Raw genomic sequence first — 15,552 nt, 5'->3', positions numbered from 1 at the left:
TCAAGACAATATGGTACTGGCACAAAAACAGAAATATAGATCAATGGAACAGGATAGAAAGACCAGAGATAAACCCACGCACCTATGGTCAACTAATCTATGACAAAGGAGGCAAGGATATACAATGGAGAAAAGACAGTCTCTTCAATAAGTAGTGCTGGGAAAACTGGACAGCTACATGTAAAGGAACGAAATTAGAACACTCCCTAACACCATACCCAAAAATAAACTAAAAGTGGATTAAAGACCTAAATGTAAGACTGGACACTATAGAACTCTTAGAGGGGGGCTTCCCTGGTGGCACAGTGGTTAAGAATCCACCCGCCAGTGCAGGAGTCATAGGTCGAGCCCTGATACGGGAAGATCCCACATGCCGTGGAGCAACTAAGCCTGTGCGCCACAACTACTGAAGCCCGCGTGCCTAGAGCCAGTGCTCCCAACAAGAGAAGCCACCACAATGAGAAGCCTGCACACCACAACGAAGAGTAGCCCCTGCTCACTGCAACCAGAGAAAAGTCCGCGTGCAGCAATGAAGACCCAATGCAGCCAAAATAAAATAAGTTAAAAAAACAAAACAAAACAAAACTCTTAGAGGAAAACATAAGAACTCTTTGACATAATTCACAGCAAGATAATTTTTGACCCACCTCTTAGAGTAATGAAAATAAAAACAAAAATAAACAAATGGGACCTAGTGAAACTTAAAAGCTTCTGCACAGTAAAGAAAACCATAAACAAGATGAAAAGACAAGCCTCAGAATGGGCAAAAATATGTGCAAATGAAGCAATTGACAAGGGATTAATCTCCAAAATATACAAACAGCTCATGAAGCTCAATATCAAAAAAACAAACAGCAGAATTAAAAAAATGGGCAGAAGACCTAAATAGACATTTCTTCAAAGAAGACATACAGATGGCCAAGAGGCACATGAAAAGATGCTCAACATCACTAATTATTAGAGAAATGCAGATCTAAACTACAATGAAGTATCACCTCACACTGGTCAGAATGGCCATCATCAAAAAATCTACAAACAATAAATGCTGGAGAGGGTGGGGAGAAAGGGAACCCTCTCGCACTGTTGGTGGGGATGTAAATTGATACAGCCACTATGGAGAACAGTATGGAGGGTTCTTAAAGAACTAAAAATAGAACTACAGTATGACCCAGCAATCCCACTACTGGGCATATACCCTGAGAAAACCATAATTCAAAAAGACACATGCACCTCAATGTTCACTGCAGCACTATTTACAATAGCCAGGACATGGAATCAACCTAAGTGTCCATCGACAGAGGAATGGATAAAGAAGATGTGGCACATATATACAATGGAATATTACTCAGCCATAAAAAGGAATGAAATTGAGTTATTTGTAGTGAGGTGGATGGATCTAGAGTCTGTCATACAGAGTGAAGTAAGTCAGAAAGAGAAAAACAAGTATCGTATATTAACGCATGTATGTGGAATCTAGACAAACGATATCGATGAACCTATTTGCACAGCAGGAATAAAGAAGACAAAGACGTAGCGAGTGGATGTGTGGACACAGGGCGGGCGGGGGGGATGAACTGGGAGATTGGGATTGACATATGTGCACTGCCCTGTGTAAAACAGGTAGCTAGTGGGAACCTGCTATACAACACAGGGAGCCTGCTCGGTGCTCTGTGGTGACCTAGATGGATGGGTTGGGGATGGGGGTGGGAGGGAGGGGATATGTGTACACATGTAGCCGATTCACTTCATTGTACAACAGAAACTAACAGAACATTGTAAAGCAACTATATACCACCCCCCCAAAAAAAATGTATCTTAGAGATAAGCTAGTCTAAGCCCCTTTTCATATAAAGTAGGAACTCCAGGAGTGACTCCTTCTCCCTATTTATCCATTACTATAAAAAAAGTGATAATTCAGTAGTGCTTCGTTATCTCCAAAAATAGAAAAATCACTACCTCACAACACAAAATATTCTTTTCTTAGAAAGTGGCTTTCTTACATTGGGCCAAATTTGCCTCCCAATAACTTTCAACTTATTGGTCCCACTTTATCATTGAAGCTGCACAAAATCAGATCCCTCTTTTTCACTGCAGGCTTTCAAGTAGCTGAAGACAAAAATCACATCTCCCATGGCCATGCCTTCTCTAGAGGAAAATATTTCCCCAAATGATATGATTTCCACTTCCCTTCCCTTCCTTCCAGTCCTGTTCTAGATAAGCTCCTGTTGCTTTTTTTTTTTTTTGGCCATGCCATGCGGCATGTGGGATCTTAGTTCCCCGGCCAGGGATCGACCCTGTGCATCCTGAACTGGGAGCGTGGAGTCTTAACCACTGGATTGCCAGGGAACTCCCAATCTCCTGTTTCTTCAGGCGACAGCACAGAGTTTCAGCATGGAGTCTAAGGACTACTCAGGGGTCGTTTATCTTTGTAAACAGTTGACTACGACTTGTTATTCTCTTGTTGGGATTATACCTCTAAAAATGCAGCTGGCTTTTTGTTGGGAGTCACAACAGATTATTAATGTATATTCAGCTTAATTCAACCACAATAACCTCTACTAAAGCAGGATTCTTTCATCCCAAACTTGAGCAATTGGTTTTCTAAGCCTATGCAGGCATCTCTTTCTATGTCTATATATTTCTGTAAAATTTTTCTAGGTTCATTTTTGCTTATTATTTCACTATTTTAAGGCTTTCTTGAATCTTATTTTCATAATCCATAAACCTGATAACGTCTTCATTTAAGTTGCCAATAAGTGTGATGAGTAATAAAGAATTAAATATAGAGCCTCTTGTTTCCCTCCAGGGAGAGGGCAGTCTCTTAGTCAACAGTTTCTGGACACATCCATTTAATCAGCAATGAAGCTACCTGTCGATTTACATCTCTCTATTTTTCCCCAGAATACTATGAGAGACTATCAAAAGCCTTGCTGAAATACAGATACACAGTGAATATAGTTCACCCTCCCTGACTTCCCAGGCTAGTAAGAACTGTCAAATCACAAAATACTCTTGGTTTAGCATGACTTGTTCACGAACCTATAATCATTGACCCTGATCTGACTGTTAAGCTGTTAAGCACATAATTCTCAGATCTACCCTAAGGTATACAGAGATGAAATCTTGGGAAAGCCTGTATGAGTGCTGGAATAGGGGAAACAACTAGGAAGGAAGACCTAGTACCTAATTTCTTACCTAGGCTACTAGGCACATGTCTGCTGGCCTGGGAAACCATACCTTCTCCAAAGGCTGAGGAGAGAAAGGTGTGCAGAACAAAGAAGGACTCCTGAGTGTGTGGTCTTGTGGTAAGTTGTGCCATGGCACTTTTCTTGGACTACTTTGTCCAGCCCTAATGATGGGCTATCTCCCATCTGGACACACTTCCCGAGATAGGCATGGGAACTTACATCTCTCCTAGGAAAGGTACTCAGTAACTTGAATTCATCCCATGGAAATCCTTTGGAAGCTACAAAATCAAAGACGATCTGGAGCTTATTGCTGGCCAGGAAACGCCGCTCGAGGAACTCGCCACTGGGTGTCCGGATCCGCAGTTTGCTCACAGGCTCAGCATTTTCTTCCTTTGGCTCTGGAGGCAGGGCCTGCTCTAAGGAGAGTCTGATGGCCTAAAGAGGGCAAAAATCAGGTGTTAAACTGTTGATGGATGGAATTGTGGGGGGTGGGGGAGGGAGAGATGAGAAAAAACCTGCTGCTTCCTAGAAACTCATCAAAAGCTATTGCCCATTTATTAACTAAGCCTAATGCTTGGACAACAGAATTATGTGTTTTTCATTTTCTTAATATTAGCCCAATAAGCAATTAATTAAAATAAATCCCACCTTGATGACACATTAAATTGATAGGTAACTACACAGAGAAGAAAGGTAATTTATTTTTTACTGAAGGGCTCAGGTATTTGTGATTCCTTTCTAGGGCATGAATTAAGGCTATTAGAAGCATTTGCAAAAGACGCGTGTGCACGCGAACACACACACACACAGATGGGGGTGGAGAAAGAGAGAGGGAGAGAGAGTGGGAGAGAGAGCGCGAGTGCACAAAAGAGAGAGAGAACATACATTTCCCAAGTAGAAATGACTGAAGATTTTGTAGAATTCTGGATAATATATTAACGACAAAATGGAGGAAAGACTCTGTTTGGGTTGATGAAAATGTTTGGAAATAATGGTCGTGGTTGCAAGACTGTGAATGTAATTCATGCCACTTAACTGTACTTAAGAAGGGTTAAAAAGGCAAATTTTTGTTATATATATTTTGCTACAATAAAAAAATGGAATGGAAAGAAATTAAAATATCAGGCTTATTGGGGGCAGGAGACTATGGTCCTAGTTCCAGCTTTGCCACTAAACTGCTGTGAGATTTGGCCAAGTCCACATTTCTGGACCTAGATGTGGCACAGACTCAAACAGGTGGGGTAAACTGTTGGGAGATCTCATGGCTAGAGTTGGGCTCTAGTTCTCAATCTAGCATTACGTTGTTTCACATTCAAGATATTCCAGTGGAAGGAGTTTAAAGATCTCTGATGTCCCTGCCTGTGGCAGAAATTCACTAAAACCTTTTTGTTCCTAGAACTGTGGCAGGTTCCTTAGACATGTAAGCCTGGTATTAGCATGCGCAGCTTCACAGTTATATTGTGTTCCTGGTTACTTTCACATTTCCATGTTCCCAATTTTCATCAATAGGGAAAACAAAAATTTCCCCCAATTAACATGAGTGAGAGAAATTGGGATATATGTTCTCTAAAATCTCAACACAATTTTCAAAGTTGGTGACACTCCCTTTGGAGAAAAAACAACAACAAAAACCCTATTAAACAACTCTCAGGTAAAAGGGGAAATATAATAAAAACTACAGAATATCTAGAAAACAATTGTTGAAATTTCATATTCATATTGGAATCTCTGGGATTCATTTAAAGCAGTGCTCAGAGGAAATTCATAGCCTTAAAATTGTTATATCATTCAAAAGGAAAATAAAAATAAGTTAACTGGGTCTTCCCTGGTGGCGCAGTGGTTAAGAATCCACCTGCCAATGCAGGGGACATGGGTTTGAGCCCTGGTCCGGGAAGATCCCCCATGCTGCGGAGCAACTAAGCCCCTGCGCCACAACTAGTGAGCCTGCGCTTTAAAGCCCGAGCCACAACTACTGAAGCCCGTGCACCTAGAGCTTGTGCTCCACAACAAGAGAAGCCACAGCAATGAGAAGCCTGCACACTGCAACGAAGAGTAGCCCCTGCCTGCTGCAACTAGAGAAAGCCCGTGCACAGCAACGAAGACCCAACACAGCCAAAAATAAATAAATAAAAATAATTTTAAAAAAAAAAGAGAAATCTCTTCCCTTGTAGCTTGTTTTAATGGTCAATGAGTAAGCATAGGTAAAGCAGGTAGCAGAGTAGTTGATACACAGAAGATGTTCAACAAAATATTTTCTACCTTCCATTACTGAGAGTCCTCAGCATGGACAGATACTAGAGTTTGTCAGGCATAGTATTTCGTACTTGTGTGATAGGCACTTGATAAGTGTTTGAACATGAATAAACTCTGATTTCCAAACAGTGAAATCTTACACATCTCTCAAGACCTGGCTCAAATATCAGTTCTTCTGTAGTGTTGACTGAATTCCAAAAGCTGTGAAAGATTTTTACTTTGCCCCTGAACTCTAAGTATTTTGCTTCTATTTCTGTTACGTTATTTAGCACGTTTTTCCTTGATTTGCTGTTACTTGTAGACACGTTGTATCTTCCCTACAAGATGTAATCTCTCTTTGCAGGCAGAAAATGTCTTACTATCCTTTGTTTCTCTTTCAGTGCCTAGCATAGTTCTTGCTCAAAAATCATTTACTGATACTGGAGAGGGTGTAGAGAAAAGGGAACTCTCCTACACTGGGAGAGTGGGAATGTAAATTGGTGCAGCCATTATGGAGAACAGTATGGAGGTTTCTTTAAAAACTAAAACTAGAACTACCATATGATCTAGCAATCCTACTCCCGGGTATATATCTGGAAAAGACGAAAACTCTAATTTGAAAAGATACATGCACCCCAATGCTCATAGCAGCACTATTTACAACAGCCAAGTCATGGAAGCAACTTAAGTGTCCATCAACAGATGAATGGATAAAAAATATGTGCTACATATATACAATGGAATATTACTCAGCCATAAAAAAGAATGAAATATTGCCATTTGCAGCAACATGGATAGACCTAAAGATGATCATACTAAGTGAAGTAAGTCAGACCAAGAAAGACAAATATTATGGTTACCATAGGGGGTTAGAGGTGGGGAGGGATAAATTAGGAGTATGGGATTAACAGACATACCCTACTATGTATAAAATAAACAACAAGGATTTACTGTATAGCATATATATATATAATATATATATATATATCTGAATAACTTTGCTGTACACCTGAAACTAGCACAACATTGTAAACCAACTATACTTTAATTAAAAAAATTTGTTGAATAAGTTACGAGGTGGCATCCTCTGACCAGGAGTGATGACTAATGAAGTTTTCATCAGCCCAAGTTAGGGCCCTCCAGGTCTTTCTATCACTTGTTAGATGGCTTCCTCTATTTATAAGTGAATTTTGCCATTAATCCTATGTCTAGAAAAAAGTTCTAAAAGCCGTTTTTTGTGAGTCATACTAGGAAGTCATTTGACACCCTTTCTCTTTTTTCCCATTGCACTTTAGGTAAATCTCTATAATGACTTTTATATATAGTATGTAATTCTATTTTTACAAGACTATGAACTCCTGGAGCAGAGGGCCCACATCTGTATCCCTACTTCCTAACAGATTTTGGACACACACTAAGTAGTCAAAAAAATATTTGCCAAATGAGTGAATGAAAAAATTCTCTATATTGTCACAGACATGACCTGAACTCAGGGTGGAAAAAAATCAGCCAAGCTAAATGGATTTCTCACATATAGGGGCCCAGTGAAAGATGTTGCAGAAGTAACTCCCAGTGTCTTTTGGTGGGTAAAGTAAAGCCTGGGAAAAGGGGAGGATATACAGTCTTTGTGTTTTTTGGGTGAGACAATATTTAGGAAGGATGGGAATATTTGTCAGGCAAGAAAGGGGAGAGGAATTGGAAAGAATAGAAAACCATGAATCTAGTACAAGTTCAAGTTTTCTAAGAGTTCAACACAATAGATTGGGAATGATTCTTCTAAAGAAAATTAGTCTTCCATATCAAAATGAATCTGGGAAAAGTGGAAAGAAGTAAGTTGTAGGAAATATTAACATCCTTAGTATCAAATGCAATGGAAATAGACCTAGCATTTGAATAACTTTTCTAAAAATTATGCTCTACCTCACGTTCCTCTTCTTGTTCTTTGCGAATCTGTTCCAAACGAAACTGTTCTGCCATCTCTCTCTCATGAGCTTCCCTCTGTTGATAAAAGAGAAAGGAAGCCAACACTTAATAAACACTGGCCTACTTTTTTTAAAAAAGAAAAGAAATAAAAGAGAAAGAAAAAGAAAAGAAAAAAAGTTCATTTTCAGCATGGCCCAGAGGTACACTGTGGTAATGAAAGTGTTTCTCTCTGGAACAAGGATGGAAATAAAAGCAACAACAAAGCATACCTCTATGATCATGGTGGGTTCCTATTCAAACATTTAGGTAGCTCTGGGTAGTGTAGCATTCAAGATCCTTCAGACCTTTCTCTGGTCTTCCTTTCTGGTCTTTTCTGCCACCTCCCCTGTACCCAAATATCAAAACTCTATTCACATCAGCCTCTATCTTGAACCCATGCTTTCTGGCTCCTTGCTGCTAGCATACATTACTTCCTCTCCTACCCACCTTTCTCTATCCAGTTCAAATATACAATCTCTTCTATGAAACCCCGCCTAGTACATTCCCATTTCTTGGCTCTCGAAAAAAGCTGGAAAAAACTTTCCACTGAAAATCCAGTTCATTGAACTCTCACAGAACTCAGTGCTTCCCTTACAACATTTAGGATCCTTGCCTAAGTGTTCCAGCTATCTGTGCTCTTGACTGAATCTACTCTGCAGCACAATGTGAGCCTTCTTTTGAAGGCAGAAAGAGTGGCTTATTCATTTTCCTCTCCTTCAATGCCCAGTACAGAAGCATTTAATGCTCAAGAAGCATTAAATAAGTCAGTGGTTCTCAACCCTGACTGCACATTAAAATCACCTGAAGAGCTTTTTAAACATTGCTAGATTTTACCACAGACTGATTAAAAACAAATGAAGTAAACACTAGGCCCATTTTTGTTTTCACTTCTCATGATTCTTGAAAAAATTTATCTTGTCAAAATGAACCATGCTTTAAGAACCTGAGGCAGAATTATATTCTTTCTGTTAATTGAAACTAGCTTTCTCCACTGCAAACCCAACTCTCTTAGGTTTCAAAATGATTAAAGGGCTGGCATTTAAATAATGAAAGACTATTTAGGATTGAGTTCTTTATCCCAGAAGTCCCCTGACCAAACCTACCTTTGCTCTGTCAGCCTCAAGTGAAAGGCGATAGGCCTCGTCTTGTTCTCTCTTCACATTTTCTCTGGCTTCTCGTTCGTCCTTAAAAGAAAGGAAAATATTCAAAGGCATTTTACCACATTACTGTTTTTAAAGAAAACAACAATAATAATCCCCTTGTCTTACTCCTGTGTAAATTTATTATAATTAAACAAGACACTTTTAAAGTGTACAATATAAATAAGCTAACAAATAATAAGGTGAGTAGCACAGTAGATAGTGAAAATAAGAATGTTTGAAGCCTAGTCTACCACTTACAAATTGTGTGACCTTGGGCAAGTTATTTAATCTCTTTAGGTCTCAGTTTCCTCAACTGTAAAAAAGAAATAACATTTGTCTCATAGGGTTGTGAGAATTGAATGCAATGATATATAAACTGTCTAGCAAAGTACCTGACATTTAGTTCATTTTCACTGATTAGTTCCCTTCTCCTTTACTCCTGATTTTTCTAAGATAAACTTGGAGATTATCAGCATTGGGACTAAGGACTGGGAGAGAGGAAAGGACTAGGAAGTAATCTGGTCAGCACAGAAAGAGGCTGAAAGCACAATACCCTGCTTAACTTTAGTCCATATCACACCACTAAAGCTTGGTTATCAAATAAGTATATCCCCACAACATTCACACTCATGAAGTGTGGATAATGTAAGTTATCTAAGTTGAAGATCTTTTAGAATATTTTTAGTGTCTGAAGTGATTATGCCATCTGTGTACATTTAAATTGTGATTTCATATAAAATTAAAAGTTAATTCAACTACCAGAATTTCTTATTTGTTAAATTCTGGAGTATAGCCAATATACATGTCCTTAAATTTAATAAATACCCACACCTGTTGACATTAGAGTATAGGTTCCCTTTCTGGTCATTTTTTTTTTTTTTTTTTTGCCGTACGCGGGCCTCTCCCTGTTGTGGCCTCTCCCGTTGCGGAGCACAGGCTCCGGACGCACAGGCTCAGCGGCCATGGCTCACGGGCCCAGCCGCTCCGTGGCATGTGGGATCCTCCCGGACCGGGGCATGAACCCGTGTCCCCTGCATTGGCAGGTGGTCTCTCAACCACTGCGCCACCAGGGAAGCCCCCTTTCTGGTCATTTTGCACAGTAGGCTGAATCATACATAAGTTACCGATATCTGACTGGTTTTGACCTATAAAAATGGAAATTTCATATAGTTTAACTTAATTCTTTCTTTTTGTCTCCTCAGTTCAATATATGCTTGCTCAGGCTGAGTGTATGCTCAGACTGTCTTAGGTACTCCCTCTGATATCTATTCAAGACTGGCCTTCTCCTTGAAGCCTCATACTCCTTTTGGTTTCAATGATTCCATTAAGTCCACAATTTCTGGTATAAATAGTAGCATTTCATTGATTCCTAATCTTTCAAATAAAAAATTAGGAAAAATTAGATGTTGTTGGCCTGAAGCTAATTGCTATACCATCTGTGATAAAAGAGTATGCCAGAGAAATTATATGTTGGGGCAAAATATCAGGAACAATGTTTAACCTGAGAGACCACTTAGGCTGCAAAGTAGTCAGGATAATTTACGTGTCATGTAATATGACACATGAATAAAAACAGGTTTTAAAAACTCCTACTTGGAGACGTACTTAGCTATTAGTATTTTTATTTTAAAGCAACAGAAGCATCTTCCTTTAAAGATATTTTCACTGATTCCAACTGGGTATTTCCTACTTTGGTCTATATACTACAGTTTTACTATGACCAGATACAATCAGCCTGATAGGACATATTCTGTATGTTTTTCTTTATATTTGCATTTGCATTTACTCTGTAAGCACCTTTGGCCACTCAATATACAAGCTTGTACAGACTGGACACTTAATAGTTCATTTGGCCATGGCTGATCTATAGTTGATGTATAATGTCTTCATTTTTTTATGTCACCAAGGAGAGGTAATGAGATTAGAAGACCTGTGTTCAACTCCTAGCCCTGCTAGTAGCAAGCTGTGTGTTCTTGGGTAAACACTGTCTCCCTTTTCAGTCATTTATTAAATTAAAGAATTGAATTTTTAAGGAAACTGTGCCTCTCTGAACAACTCTATCTTTCCAAATTTAGATATTCCTAATATTATCAACAACCTATGGGAGTAATCTTATCTTTTTACATTTCAAGTAGGGAAATATTTAAGATGCTTAGGATTTTAATTGTAACATACTTTCATGACTCCACCTTTCCAAATTAGTTTAGATTTCTCTTGTAGCATTCTGTCCTTTCCCTTTAAAACGTTTATCACAATTGTATCAATTATCATATGATTATTTATTTAATGTGAGAGTCCCCCATGACACTGTAAGCACCATAAAGGCAGGGATCTTGTCTATATTTCATACCTCTGTATTCCAAGTGTTTCACACAATGCCTAGCTTTTGGGAGGTATTTAATAAGCATCTGTTGAATAAATGAACCGTCTTTCCAGGCATAAAACATTCATTGTCTAGAGTAAAAATTAAGGAGGAAAATGATATAGCTCATTCATAAAGTGGCCCTATCTGAGTCAATGAAATTGACTGGCTGGGCAGAAATGACCCGTTATGACACTATGTACACACACAAAGGGACCTTCTAAAAGCTACCACAGCTGGAAGCCCTCTCTGAGCACAAATACAGTTTGTAATAAAAGCATTCTAAGTAAACAGCTCTGTTTTAAAACAGACTGTTGCAGATACGAAAGGCCATTAAATACAGGGATCCCTGCCACAAAATGTGGCACCTGTTGTGAGAGGACTTCTTGAACCAGCTAACTTCCTTCCTTCCCTCCCCACTTCTCTCTCTTCTATTTCTCTTCCCTCCTTTCCTTCTCACAAATATTCAATAAGCACCAATTTTACTTTAGGCATCACACTAGTAGTGGGGTTATAGAGGCAGGCCACCGTTTAATAGAGAGAGAGAGAGATGAGCTAATCTGAAAGAACAATATTGTGTAATCTGAGCTATTTGCTGTATTTTCTTTAACTTGTTTTTAAAAAGGCACTCATGCAAAAAATTGTAATGCAAATGTTAAATTATTCTTAAATGTAGCATTGTTAATATTGCTAGATGCTGGCTGCACAACATTGTGAATACACAGAATGTCACTGAATAATGCACATTATAATAATTAACTGTATGCTATGTGAATTCTGCTTCTATTAAAAAAATATTACTAGAATCAAAAAAAATTTGTAAAATTGCTGTATGTCCACACAACAGAGTACTACTCAGCAATTAAAAGGAATGAATTACTGATACATGCCACAGCACAGATTAACCTCAAAATAATTATGCTGAGTGAAAGAAGTCAGACTAAAGAGTATATACTGTATGATTCAATTTTTCATAAAACTTGAGAAAATGCAAATAAATCTATAGTGACAGAAAGATCAGTGGGTGCATGGGACTTGAATGGTTGGGAGGTAGACGCAGAAGAAAGGGATTACAAGGTTCATGAGGAAACTTTTGAGAGTGATGGATATGTTCACTATTTTAATCGTGGTAAAGATTTTATTAGTGTATACGTATGTCAAAACTTTTTAAAATTGGACAGTTTATATAGGTACAGTTTATATAATTATACTTCAATATAGCTTTAGAAAATAAGTGATTAATAATACTGAAAAAATTAATGTATGGATTAAACAGCAGCTTGGACACAGGTGAAGAGAGAATTAATAAAGTGGAAGTAATCTGAAGAAACTACCTAAATTGCAACATGGAGAGACACAGAGAAATAAGGTATAATAGAGAAGTTAAGTGGACATGGAGGATATAATCAGAGTGCCTAACATGCATCTGCTAGGAACCCTAGAAGGGAATATAAAGAATGGAGCAATACTCAAAGAGATAATGTTTTCGAATTTTCCAGTATGGATGAAAGATAAGAATAAGCGGCCAAGGACCATTTCAAATGGTAACCTCTAGTTCTATAGAAACTACCAAACTGAATAAACAAACAAATTGACTGAAGTCATCATAGTCAAACACAGCTTTGAATGCCACCTCACCTGAAGAAGACCAGCTCTTGATTCTGTGGATCCAGTGGTAAGACCTTGGATGACTGGGTTGTAATAACAGAAATAGTACTTAGAACCTTGCTAACAAAAGTGTGGTCCAAGAACAAGCAGCACTGAAATCAACTGGAAGCTTGTCAGAAATGTAGAATCTTAGGCTCCACCCGAGACTGACTGAATCAGAATATGAATTTTAATAAATTCTCCAGGTGATTCCTATGCACATTTAATTTAGCAAAGCACTGCTTAAGAAGCTTTGCTTAAAAGTAATGTATACTGCTTAAGTGACAAGTGGTTGGGATGTTATTTTTGCCTGCAGGAAAGCCATAAATGGGGAAAGTTCATCCACTCTGGTGCAGAAAAATAGTTAAATACTAGGACCAGGACCTACCTTTTTACATGGAAAGTCAAGCTAAATGCTCTGGAGATTTTTTTGGGATGTGTGTGTGTGTGTATGTGTACACGCATGCAACAGAGATGATGTAATGGTGTTTGATAGAATCTAAATACTACATTCTGTGGCCACTTCTCCAGTCAGGATTCCTTCCTGAAGATAGACAGATAAGACAGGTGGAGGAAGCTTACTTTCAATCACAGGTCAGTAAACTGTGGTCTTTGGGCCAAAGCTGGCCTGTAGACTATTTTTGTAAATAAAGTTTTACTGGAATATAGCCATGCCTATTTGTTCATGAATTATCTATGGCTACTTCTGTGCTACAATGACATAGTTGAATAGTTGTGACAGAGAGTATATGGCTTCCAAAGTAGAAAGTATTTACTATCTGACACTTCACAGAAAATGTCTGCTGACCCTTTAAAATCATTATAAATGTTGGTTTCAGCCTTTTTAATTTTTAACTTCTGGTAAGTAGAGAATAAAATCCTAATGAGATTTTAAAGTTCATAAGCCTAGGGGGAGCTTCAGTAAAAGCTCAGATGGAAAGAGTAACTGATTTGTTTATTACATACAAAAAAATCAGAAGCCACAAACTAGCTCCGACATCAGTATGAAAGGTTTACAGTCAAAGGTCTCGTGGCAGCATATTTCAAATTTTACATGGGCTAACAATAAGAGGTCTTGAAAGGGAGTTCATATCATAGATAAAAATAATTTGATTAAATGTAAGAATGCAAGAGAATTACATACTTGGACAGGTTTCCAGGTATCTAGGAAATGTGGAGGAATGATGTCTAACTCTAGACACATGTGAACTAATCATCTGTCTTAGAGGCTTAGGTATAGAACTTTTTGTTCTGCACCACTTGGTACCTTGGCTTAGTTTTAGGCAATGACTCTGTTGAACATCTACTATGAGTAATCACTGGGCCAGATATTGTAGGAAAGACATATGTTAAACTAGTCCTACTTTAAAGTGTTTTAAATTTCATCTAAAAGAAAGGGACAAATGATTTGGGTGGGGTATTTTTATGGAGATTTTGTAGTTATATCCTGCTGTTATCAAATTTCTATTGTTAAAAGCATAGTGTCAGGGCTCCCTGGTGGTGCAGTAGTTGAGAGTCCGCCTGCCGATGCAGGGGACACGGGTTTGTGCCCGGGTCTGGGAAGATCCCACATGCCGTGGAGCAGCTGGGCCCGTGAGCTATGGCCGCTGAGCCTGCGCGTCTGGAGCCTGTGCTCCGCAACGGGAGAGGCCACAACAGTGAGAGGCCCGTGTACCGCAAAAAAAAAAAAGCATAGTGTCAGACTTATTACCTTTCTAAAATGAAAATCACATCATAACACTCCTCTTTCCTAACCTTCAATGATTTCCCCACACCTTCAGGATAAAGTCTAAATTTCCTAGCACAGGTGCCCTCAATTACTTTATCAGCTTCATTACCCACTTCCCCCTTCCATATACTCTATGCTCTAGCCATACAAGCCCTCTCACAGCTCCCTGAACAGACCAGCCTTTGCATGTTTCTCTGCCTTTGCATATCCTTTATCCTTTGCCTGGAAAATTCTTCACCACTCCTCCTTCGGCAAAATCACACTCATCTTTCAGGCTCAACTTAAGTGTCTAGGCATTCACAGGTACCTCACCCTGGGTTGAATGGTTTCACTTCTGTGTTCAATTCACACTGTATTATTTAATCATATATTTACATATTTCTCTCTCAGAGTAGACTGAGCACTGAGGGCAGGAATACTGTTTTATTAATTTTTGAATTTCCAGCATAAGTGAACACTACCAAGTTGGCACTTGATAGATAATAATAGCAGTTAACATTCAGTGAATGTTTCCTATATGCCAGGCATTCTTCTAACTACATTATTATCATATATAATCCTCAGATATATTGAGGGAAGGAGGAAAGAAAAGAGGTGACTATACATAAAAGAAGAAAGAAAGGGAAAGGGAGCTAAGGTATCTGCTCCAGGAACTGTCATGGACCTCAAAAAAGGCCAAAAGCCTTTGCAAGCTAAATGCTCTTGTTTTACTTCCCTCTTGCTACCATTACCCTAATTTGGGTTCTGAGATTTATAACATACCTAGAAGCCTTGAGAGAAATAATAATAGGCAGGACGGGAATAAGAAAATAGCTCTACTGAGGAAAATTATCCTCTTGTGTAGGGTGCTAGATTATTCCATGACTATCTTCTTTCTGTAACATAATCTGCAAGGGTGACAAATTTCTTTTCAGGGGACTCTTCATGTGATGACTGGGCACAGTGCCTGGCACATAGTAGATATTCTACAAATGTGGACTGAATTGAACTGGGAGGACAGTTAACTGACTCTTCCTGAGTCACTAAAATAGATAAACCAATCCCTAGCAATTTTGTAGATTCAGTGATGTCAAAAAGAAAAAAGTAAAATAATTCAAATATTTAATCATTTAAAGCCAAGTTTTCAAAGCCTGCCTCTAAAGCTAAATTGATCATTTTATTTTCTAAGTAAATACCTGGTCAGTGTGAGAACAGAGGAAGCAGAGATTTTAGTTATTAAATTATTCTTAAGGGGCTAATTCATTAGGCACCAAAAAGATGTAAGACTGCCTCAATTTCTTCTTTAGTATT

General features: G+C 38.5%; 1 protein-coding gene across 1 annotated transcript in view; it reads right to left on the bottom strand.

The window, feature by feature from the left end:
* The window catches only part of FAF1 (Fas associated factor 1), a 488,997-nt gene that overhangs the window by 39,696 nt on the left and 433,749 nt on the right, over positions 1 to 15,552 (bottom strand). Inside the window, exons 18-20 of the mRNA XM_027108597.1 lie at positions 8,486 to 8,566; positions 7,341 to 7,418; positions 3,408 to 3,623 (exon numbers count right to left, since the gene is read on the bottom strand). Coding sequence (XP_026964398.1) covers positions 3,408 to 3,623; positions 7,341 to 7,418; positions 8,486 to 8,566 — 375 coding nt within the window. The remainder of the gene's footprint in view (positions 1 to 3,407; positions 3,624 to 7,340; positions 7,419 to 8,485; positions 8,567 to 15,552) is intronic.

Source organism: Aethalodelphis obliquidens, unplaced genomic scaffold, assembly GCF_003676395.1.
Source record: "Aethalodelphis obliquidens isolate GAN/ISIS:26980383/991018 unplaced genomic scaffold, ASM367639v1 scaffold9, whole genome shotgun sequence".
Taxonomy (NCBI): Eukaryota; Metazoa; Chordata; class Mammalia; order Artiodactyla; family Delphinidae; genus Aethalodelphis; species Aethalodelphis obliquidens.
Note: the sequence above shows the minus strand (reverse complement) of the source record. Positions and strands in the feature narration are given on the sequence as shown.